Source organism: Ipomoea triloba, chromosome 15, assembly GCF_003576645.1.
Source record: "Ipomoea triloba cultivar NCNSP0323 chromosome 15, ASM357664v1".
NCBI classification, from domain to species: Eukaryota; Viridiplantae; Streptophyta; class Magnoliopsida; order Solanales; family Convolvulaceae; genus Ipomoea; species Ipomoea triloba.
The window spans coordinates 9,732,515-9,743,552 of NC_044930.1; the positions used below are offsets into that span (position 1 = coordinate 9,732,515).

Below are 11,038 nucleotides of genomic sequence, written 5' to 3' on the forward strand. Positions count from 1 at the left end.
AAATAGACCCTAAACATTATACGAAAGTGCAATTAAATAATCAGACTTTAAAAAAGTTCAATTAAATACATAAACTTAGCAGTTTGATGCATCTAAGGCTAATAACCAGTCACCCACCTATAATATTCGATAATTAAATTTCAAATGATTAAATCCATCGTCGACGAAAGTTTAAGACGACTAAATCCGCCGTTAGCAACTGTTAACAGTCACCTTCTTCAACTGAGTTAGAAGGCGACGCCAGTCGCCTTATTCTCCAGGAGGAAGGCGACGATAGCCACTTCCTAGAGAAAGAGGCCACCAAACGTTGCCTTCTTCCTGGTCATTGATGATTTTTTTTTAAGAATAGATTTGCAGTGATGTAACACACAACATATTATGTGTTTTATGTTATAAATTCATGTATTGTGTTGTGAATCAGATTTGAAAATAAGTAAATAGTAGTATATAAAATGTGTATGTGTTTTGCGTTGTTAATTTATGTGTCTTATGTTACGAAATTATGTACTTTAAGAATATGAATTCTGTACATGGATATATTATTAACTTTGTAAGAAACTGAGAATTCTTTAAAATTTAAAAATCAAAATAACGTCAGTTTAATCCAGGGTTCACAATACGATACGGAATGGTACACTTGTTTACAAAAGTTTAATTTAGACACGAATCTTTAATATTTTGGACAGAAATCAAACAAAGTAAATTTTAAGTGAGACTTCTTATCTACTTAGATATATCTACTAGACTAGTGAATGTGGCCGACTCACCTTATTTTCCTCCCCAAAAACAGCGCACAACCCACTTCAAAATTGCAATTTTCCCTTTATTATATGCTTTGCACCTCCTTCTCTGCTCCTTCTCTCAAGCTTCTGCATTTTCTTATCTTCTTCTTCTTCTCTCCCAGTGCTTAGCACCTCAAACCCCATTTACCCACTTCCTTTTGCTTGCAATATTACAAGAAAGGGAGAAGCAGGAGGGCAGTTTACCAGGTTCCTTGAATCTTGGGTGTGTTAAACAAGATGAGTAAACAAGAACTGTTGAAGACCCAGGTATTTGCTTCTTCACTTTGGGTTTTGTGTTTTAATTAGCACTGTAAATTATTCTGGGTTTTTATGCATTCTTCTTGTACATTTTAGCAGACCTCTGTTCTTAGAGTGAATATACACTGTGATGGGTGCAAGCAGAAAGTGAAAAAGAAATTGCAGAAGATTGAAGGTGAGCTTAATTTAGTTACAGTTAGTGATAATTATATTAATTAAGCAATTTCTTTATACTACTTGCTTGACTTCTTCGTATAGTTGTACCTGCAATTTGACTAAAAGTTTACTATTTTTCATGGTTGTTTAGATTTGGTTTTCAAATTTAAATTTTCCATAAGAAACAACATATTAGGAGTGTTTAACATATAATATATAAACATAAATGTGCAGTCCAACTATCAGAGACTGACCTATGTAGAAGTTCAGACACATGAGAGGGCGTGAGAGCGCATATAATATATATAAACGTGCAGTCCAACTGTCAGTTTTTGTTGAACTTATAGTGTGTGGGTATTATTAATATAATTAATTGTAATTTTGTTTGTATGATAGGAGTTTATGCTGTGAAGATTGATGTGGATCTTGGAAGGGTGACAGTAACAGGGAATGTTGATCCTGGAACACTTATAAAGAAGCTTGTGAAGTCAGGGAAGCATGCAGAGCTATGGTCACAGAAGGGAAACAGTAATAATAATGCCTTCAATATGATGAACAGCCAGTTTATGAATATGCAGATTGGGGATTTTAAAGGGGGGAAAGATCAGAAATCCCAGAATAAAGGTGGGAATAAGGAGCAGAAGGGAGGGGGAGGGCAGATGATGATGATGCAGAATATGATGAAAGGGGGGAAGGATTTGAAAGGGGGTCACAACAAGGACCAGAAATCTGTGAAGTTCAATTTGCCGGAGGATGAGTTTGATGACGATTCGGATTATTTTGATGACGATTCGGATGATTTTGATGATGATTTTGATGACGGGTTTGACGGCGGTCACCACCACCAGCCGCCGCCTGCCAAGTCAAAGTCGATGCCTTTTATGGGCGGCGGTGGTGGTGGCGGTGGTGGTGGTGGAGGTGGGCATGGAGGTTTTAGTGGAATGATGAATATGTTGAAGGGTGGGGCAGGTAATAATCATGGTGGGAATGCCAAGAAAGGGGGTGGGGTTGATATCCCTGTTCACTTCAAGGGCATGCCTAGTGGTGGCAATCATCATGATGGTAATAAGAATAGTAATGGGGGGAAGAATGGAAAGGGAGGAAATCAAAATCAAGGTGGGGGTAAAGGCAAAAATGGTGGTGGCGGTGGCGGCGGTGGTTTTCCGGGGGACGGTAAGAACAGCGGTGGAGGTCACGGTAAAGGCGGCGGGGGCGGGCAAAAGAATGGAGGGTTTATGATGAACAATATGCAACAAGGATTCCATGAAGGTGGAGGGAAAGGAATGGGCCAAATGGGGGGAATGGGGAATTACCCAATGGGTGGGAATATGGCGGCGGTCCAAGGCCTACCGGCGCCGGGGGCTGGCGGAATGAAAGGCGGTGGCGGTTACTTCCCCGGGATGGGGATGGCAATGGGTCAGGGCGGGAACCCTTACAACCCGCAGCAACAACACTACATGGCTCAAATGATGATGAACCAATACCAGCAGCCGCGGCCTAATGGCTATGACATGTACGGGCACGGCGGGCATCCTATGATGTACGCGCCGCCACACCCCGCCATGGGCTACGGGCCGCCCCCTCCCCACGTCAACGACAACTTCACTCACATGTTCAGCGATGAAAACACCGGCAGCTGTACTATAATGTAAAAATTTGTTTAGACAGTTAAGGTTTGTTCACCACCCACCCTGCACTATGTTTTGGTCTAGTTCATATATCATGAGTTTGTGCTGTTTCCTGTTTTCTTGGTCTACTACTGCACCTACTACTTGTTTAGGTAATTAGCCCTTTTGGAATGATAATTTTGCCTGTTGCCTTGAAAACGCTGGGTTTCTGTCTGTGCTACGATACTCAAGTCAAGACCTTAATTTTATTACAAAAATTTAAGAATAGAGTAACACTCGATAATCTCTTGTACACTAAGTGACAAGGAAATGCATCTATCTTGCGCTTTTGGTTTAGGTGATAACTTTGGCCAATGCATCTTCTGCTTTTGGTAAAGACTAAAGAGTGAGTTTAGTAAGTAAGAAGCTTGTCCAGTTCAGAGGTATTCAAAATCCACTCTGCACATGCCCACACATGATGAAAATGCCTTTATTTCTTTTTATATATATGTATACCCACCCATGGTACAACTAATACCTTTGAGCTTTGTTTCCAATTTTGGTCAGTAACTTGTAATTTTGTAGTTACAATATCAACAAATAATCTTGTCATGATATTTATAGGCAGAACAACTTAGTTAATCCTGCTCAAAAGGACATGATATTTCGGTCAGCAACTTATAACCTTGTAATTACAATATGAGTAAATAACCCTGTTCTGTCATGATATTTATAGGCAGAACAACAAAGTAGTGAAAGACATGATTGAGTTGGTGAAAGTTGAAATAACTAATTTTATTGTATATAAATGATGTTTCGAATTAGTTGTGTTTCCCCAATATGAAATAAGTAATTAGGTGAGTTTATTGAATAAAGTTTTTGCCATTGTAAAAAGTAAGACAACCTGATATATACAACAATACCTAATACCTAACAGATAAAATATCATCTTTAGTACAGTGGGCCAAAGAAATACAGAAATATACGAAATTTGTGTTTACGGCTTTTCACAGTCGGTCCCCTATGGACTGCGGACCAATCCAAATATGTAAATAAGAAACACACAAATATATATATTCTGGGTAAATCACATTATAAAGATTCCGCGTGACATACTTAGTTAACATGGTATTAGAAATAATTAAATTCGTGACATTCTGGTATAATAATTATGTCATTTTAACTAAGGATGACATTTGTAGCATTACGTAATTGAAGTATTGAATTTAAAAATCACTGTTAATGTCAATATCGCCTCCACTGAGGCTCAAACCTACTCCTCCTATGTGGGATGCAACTGGGTGCCACTAGACCGCAAGGCCTTTGACAAATCACTTTTATTTTAAGGACCAAAATTGTTATTTACCCTTTCTAAATTGCCCCATCTTATTTTATCTTTTGTATTTTTAGTCAATTAAAAAATAATGGGTAGTCACTAGTCACATGATTGAATCTCGGTGATGATGCATTTGATTCTTTAGGTTGTAATAGATTGAAAAATTATAGGACATATATTACCTTGTAAAGAATTGAGCATTTTAAAAATAAAATGTCTAATTCCCTAATTTAAAAACTACTAAATTTTCTTTTCACAATTTATTATTTATTTTTTAGAATTTTTAAAAGTGGATCTCAATTTACTTTTTCCTAACTTTGACCATTTACTTTCTTCCAAGTTCCACCGTCCACTACCACTTGGTTTTTATGGTGTCTTTTTGCTTTTCCCTTTCCCTAAAAGAGTAAGCCCAAGGCATTGCAGGGATCTAAGATGGGCCACTTAACCCACTTTTGTCTTCTTTAAGCCTAATCCAACACTTTCTGGGCCTGGACCATATGATTGAGATACTAACATTTACATCTAGAAGCTACATTAAAAATATTATTAAATACAAAAATTAAATTTAAAATAATAATAAAAATATTAAAGAAAACAAGTAAAGGAAAAATAGTAGATATTGCCATGAGAATATGTATTCGCGTAAAAAATGTGAAATAATTGCATTCATCTGTCTAGGTTGATTAATGGTTGAAAAATAAGAAAAAGGGAAAATATAGTGACATTTTCGTAATTATGATTAACTTTGGACGTAGACTAGACAAATTTAATAGCACATCCATTAATAAGTAACAATGAAATCAAGATCTAAAAAATAGTGCAGTCAAGTTTGTTACTGTGTAAATTGCATTGATATGTTATAATAGTGCATGGTTTGTTATCAATGAATGCTATCTTAAGCTTCGCCCAATGCACATTCAAAGTTAATAACATTTATGAAATGGTCACTACATTTTCCATTAATTTTTAGCCATTGTTCATATGATCATTCTAGATAGATCGTAGATTGATGAAATTATTTTTTGTTTTTTATATGAAGTCTTGTTCTTACTTGAATTCGTCTATATATATATATATATATATATATATATAACAATAGAAACCTTAATTTTCTCACCCAAACTTGTGTTTTTATAAGAGTAATGCTATTCATTCATATATACAAAAGTTTTGCTCCTAAATTTTTTCCTTACGTGACACTATTTAATTGGATACTTTAATCTTACTCTAAAAGATTTAATCTCCCAATGTAACTCAAGGTCCTTCAAATAGAATATTTGGAAGGATGTAATAAGTTGTAGAGTATTCTATACTTTAATCTTTCAATACAAATAGATTTGATTACGGAATTTATCAACACTAAAAAGAAAATGTAGAAAGAGGTGAAAAACATTCAGTAATGTGGAAACACATGGTAAATGACTACTAAAATACAAAAAACATTCCTTAAACACATGGTTAACAGGGTAAACCAGGATTATCAAACACTACCTCGATCGCATTTTAGGCAAAAACATACTTTTCCAAATGGTCTTTTCTTTCTCCTTCAATTTGCACAAAAGATAAATCTATCAGTCACATTTTACACACAAACTCAAACACGTAACCTTTGCTGCGGCTAAACTGAATATTTTTGGTAACAAAGCTGTAAAGCCACAGAACAACACACAATCTCCATGATCCTTATACCACCTGATGACCTCATGAAACATGCCACCAAATCACACTATAAATCCTTTCCATTTTGTCATAACCATCATGTCGAGCCAATTCAAAAGCCTTCCATTCGATCGAAAATGGATTCTATTAGTCTTTCTGTTGTGATCATCTTCAACCTTGTCACTGCAACAACTTCAGAAGGCATTCCCATTAGAGCTCCCTCGAGGCCTAACGCCCTGGTTTTGCCAGTCCAGAAAGACGCAGCCACGGGGCTCCACGTCTCGAAAATCCGAAAAGGAACACCTCAACAGTCTCTGCCATTTCTAGTTGATCTCAACGGCAAATTCTTGCAGCTGAACTGCGAAAACGGATACTCTTCATCAACCTACACAGCCCCTTTTTGCCACTCCACAATTTGCGCCCGAGCAGGGGTGCATTACTGCCATAGATGCACAGCTCAAGCTAGTAGGCCTGGTTGCCACAACAACACTTGTGCAGCCATAGTGATAAACCCCCTTACACAAAAAACCGCAGTTGTGGAATTGGCTAAGGATGTTTTGTCCATTCAAACATTAATAACCAATCAAGCTTGGGTGGATGTTCCCAAGTTTTTATTTGCTTGTGCTTCTTCTTCTCTTCTCAAAGGACCCTTGCCTAGAAATGTTGAAGGGATAGTTGGATTAGGCCATTTTAGTGTCTCTTTCCCCAACCAATTGTCTTCCCATTTCGGGTTTTCGCCACAATTCTCTTTGTGTTTCACCTCTTCTCTTGCTAAGAATGGGGCTATTTGGTTTGGGAATGTCATCAATGGAGTGGAGCCAAGAGTGTGGGCTTCTAAATCTCCACTCTACACTCCTCTATATGTGAACTCACAAGGCCAATACTTCATACAAGTGAGGGCTATAAGGATCAACAACAACCCAATCTCCAAACCCTCTATTTTTTTCTCAACAAATAGGAGCTTTGGTGGTGGTGTTGAAGCCATTATTAGCACTACAACCCCTTACACGATTCTGGACCGTTCGCTGTACCAAATATTCTCTAAAGTTTTTGCGAACGCGATGTCTGGGGTGCGTCAAGTCCGGCCCGTGGAACCATTTGGGATGTGCTTTGACACCAAGAACTTCACATCAAATGTTCCCAAAATTCATTTTGTGATGCAGGATCAGAGTGCCAAGTGGACAATTGGTGGGGCCAACTCATTAGTCCAAGCACGAGAGGGTGTTTCATGTCTAGGTTTTGTTGATGGAGGGTTGATGAGCCCTAGAGCTCCGATGATCATCATAGGTGTTCATCAGATGGAAGATCATCTTCTTGAATTTGATCTAGCAAGGTCTAGGTTGGGTTTCAGCCCACCAAGGTTCTTCAATCACATAACTTGTGCTCACTTCAATTTTACATCCACCTCATCTCCATAGGTTAAGTGAGAATGAAAATGGAACCCAAAATTATCTATAAAATTTTGATTCCTATATGTAGTTTGTGTTCATCATGTAGTTCCCCTTTTATCCATGTCTAGTATGATTGTTCCTTGCGTTGTAATACTCTCTTGGGTTTATGAAAATATAATATATTCCGTAATAAATTTCATAGGTATTAAATAACGAGTTCAACTACATGTATATACTATCAAATTCTTTTTTTTTTGGAATAGTATATACTATCAAATTCTATTCTCTCAATTTTACTCCAGGATATGAATGACAAACAAGGATTGAATATTTTCATCATGTGGGTCTTAGGGAAAAGGTCTACATCAAAAATTTGTGAGAGAAACTAGAAATTGAGAGTAAAAAATGAGAGTCCATGTAATACTTTCTTTAAATAACTTTGTATACTCACTATAATGTGTAACACTGTAACTGCGGAATTAGGGGTTGGTGGTCACCCAACTTTTTGATAATTTATAGTTAGTACCTCTAAAAAAATTAATTTGTAATTAAATATGTATATATTATATGTAAAACCAAAAAAAAAACAAACAAACAAACAGAACTTTTGTCGAAAAAATAATGAAATCATCAAACTTCAAAAAGTTTCAATTAAACACCCAAAGTCATTATAATGGTCCATCAAAATCTTATTTACCAGTAACTAACAAATTACTAGTTAAAAATCAATGACATTGCATAAATTTTGTTAATATGTATTTTTTAATTATTTTAAAAAAAATAAATTTTGAACGATTGTGTGGCTTTCTTCGCCCTCATCGACTGAAGAAGGTTGTGGTGCCTCCTTCTCTGTGACAATGGGGGACAGAGATTTTTAATTTCTTGTGAAAGAAAAAGAAATTAAATACTGCTTAGGAAATTATGACGTTTAATAGTATTATTAATACTGATCTGATTAGGAAATTAAATAGTAAATTAGAATTTTAAAAATAATTTAACTAGTATAATCGAGTAATAAGCCTTGATGCATCAAACTGACTAGTTGAGGTACTTAATTGGAACCTGTTGAAATTTTATGGCCTAATTGCTTCTTTGTCAAAAGTTAAGAAGATCTATTTTACCATTTGTCCTATGTAAAACTGATATTGTTGACCCTGAAAAAAAAAATTTAAGGTTAAAGAATTCAAAATTAAGTCACTAATTTAATAGTTTAAACTAGCTGTACGCAAATTTGAATATATATAAATTTGTTCTAAAATTTTTCAATGTTAATTATTTATATACATATAATCGATATCAATTAACATTATTTAGGGTATAATAATAGGAATTGTGAAATGGATATCATCATGTACAACAGTTTAATTATGTTTTGTATAATTCCAAATATAAAGTAAAATGTTATATATAGAATGAGGACTACTAGATTGTAGTGGATTAATAGGACTCATATTAGCCATTGATTTAATAAAATTAATGGATAGATTTAATTGTTCTTTTTTTTTTTTGAAAGTAAAGATTTAATTGTTCTTTTAATTAGTTGTTTGATTTAATAAGGCAAATTATTGTCTATATAGAAGTATTAGAGGATAGTTTTGTCTTTTGTCAAGGGTTTTAATTCCTCACGTTGATTTTACGGATTAATAAAATAAGGAAATATCCGAATTCAATGCATTTTAGTTACTGAGTATATACAAATTTTTTCCCTTGGCACTTAAAATATTTAAAATTGGCACACAATTATATAACCCTTGACACACACTATTCATAGACTATTAATAACTTCAAGTTTTGTCCAATTTTTATATTCATGCATCTACAAATAATGCAAAACCATTTTGTTTTTAAAATGTTGTGTTCTCTAATTTCGGTTGCTATCAATATTCACTTCAAAATTTGCATACTATACTACCTTCAGAATATAGCATAAGTGACACAAAAAATATAGCATGTTGGCACACAACTTCCATCACAACGACACACAATATATTATGTACGTATGAATTAATTTGCCTGCATATTTGAAATTTACTAATAAAAAAATGACAATTCCACATTCAGGTTAATTTATTAATTAATGAATTACAATGTGATTGACTTAAAAATTATTACTCCGTATTAATCTACTTGTGTGAATATTATGTACGTATAAATTTTTTCCCTTGGCACTTAATATATTTAAACTTGGCACGCAATTATATAACCCTTGGCACACACTATTCATAGACTATTAATAACTCAATTTTGTCCAATTTTTATATTCATGCACCTACAAATAATGCAAAACCATTTTGTTTTTAAAATGTTGTGTCTCTAATTTCGGTTGCTATCAATTCCAAATTCAATTTTTATATAAATCTTGTTGATTTATTACTATATTTAATACTCCTATTCACGGTCATGCTTCTTAATTATTTCATTTCCTTAATTGCAGTTCATATTATATTACTAATGGACTTCTTTGCCCTTCATCACAACATCTAACGTGATCCTAGAGTGACATTACATACATTTAATCTCAACCATTTATTAAATATCTATGGATGGCTATAATGGGTCTTAACAGTCCTATATAGTATATAGTCCTCATGTGAACAAAGGCCGTTATATATATATATATATATATATATATATATATATATATGGTCACATTTGATCAGATTTCTATATAGGGTCATAATCAGGTGTGGCCGTGCCTTCCCGTGCGGTCGATAGGTGCGGTTTACACCACTCAATGTTAAGAAATGCACCACTCAATGTTAAGAAATACACCACACAAATATACACTATTAGGTACACATCACCAAAAACACACCACACAGTGTTAAGAAATGCACAATTAGAAACAGTGGAGTTATGAGGTGTTTTCATGCATTTTCATTGTAGTGCATTTCTTAACATTGAGTGGTGTAAACCGCACGGAAAGGAACGACAACATTTGAATATATATATATATAGTATTTTAAAATTTGAAACTAGGACTTATATTTAAAAAAAAAAAGGGAAAAGGGTCAAATAGGCCCTCGAACATTTCATAAGAAGTCAATTAGGTCCATGAACTTTTAAAACGTGCAATTAAACCCTCAAACATGTCAAAATAAGGCAATGAAGCCCACGAACAGGTAATTGACCTGTTATTACCGGTCATTTGGATTTTTCGACGACCGGCAACACTTTCCGGCCACCGACGACACAGTCCGGCGAATGGCCGCCTTCTCCGTGAAGAAGGCGACCATTTCTGGTTGCCTTCTTCACGGAGAAGGCGGCCATTCGCCGGAGACGGCGACCGGCGACGATTCAGTCGTCGCCGGTCGCTGGACAGTGTCGTCGGTGGCCGGAAAGTGTCGTCGGTCGCTGGAAAATCCAAATGACCGGTAATAACAGGTCAATTACCTGTTCGTGGGCTTCATTGCCTTATTTTGACATGTTTGAGGGTCTAATTGCACGTTTTAAAAGTTCGTGGACCTAATTGACTTCTTATGAAATGTTCGAGGGCCTATTTGACCCTTTTCCCAAAAAAAAAATTATTATTAAAATCTACATTTTTTTAAACATTTTGACTAGGAGTTGACGGGAACGGGGATGGGGATGAGGACTAGTTTTAACAAATTCAAGAGTTTAATTGGAGGTTTTTTTTATTACGAGATCTTAATTGCACTTTGGTGTATAGTTTGAGGATCTATTTGACCCTTATCCCTTATTATTATTAAAATTTTTAGTTATACTACAAGTAACACTCTACCATTAATCATTTACTCGAAAATTTATAAAATTATAAAACTATTCCTTAATACTATTATATATCATCTTGTATAATGTATAAACTCATTAATATTTACTAAATAAATC

At 35.0% G+C, this 11,038-nt stretch overlaps 2 protein-coding genes across 3 annotated transcripts; both read left to right on the forward strand.

Annotated features, from left to right (window-relative positions):
* Window positions 1–781: 781 nt before the first annotated feature.
* On the forward strand, window positions 782–3,022 carry LOC116007308 (heavy metal-associated isoprenylated plant protein 34-like). Of its 2 annotated transcripts, none has more exons than XM_031247953.1 (3): window positions 782–1,049; window positions 1,137–1,215; window positions 1,593–3,022. In XM_031247953.1, the coding sequence occupies exons 1-3, from the start codon at window positions 1,020–1,022 to the stop codon at window positions 2,846–2,848; spliced, it is 1,365 nt and encodes a 454-aa protein (XP_031103813.1). In that variant the 5' UTR covers window positions 782–1,019; the 3' UTR covers window positions 2,849–3,022. The 2 variants fall into 2 exon arrangements, with proteins under 2 accessions (XP_031103813.1, XP_031103814.1); XM_031247954.1 differs by having other exon boundaries at window positions 784–1,049; window positions 1,140–1,215.
* A 2,913-nt stretch (window positions 3,023–5,935) lies between these two features.
* Window positions 5,936–7,368, forward strand: LOC116005661 (gamma conglutin 1-like). The gene has a single exon (XM_031245906.1). The coding sequence runs from the start codon at window positions 5,936–5,938 to the stop codon at window positions 7,214–7,216; it is 1,281 nt and encodes a 426-aa protein (XP_031101766.1). The 3' UTR covers window positions 7,217–7,368.
* The last annotated feature ends 3,670 nt before the right edge of the window (window positions 7,369–11,038 follow it).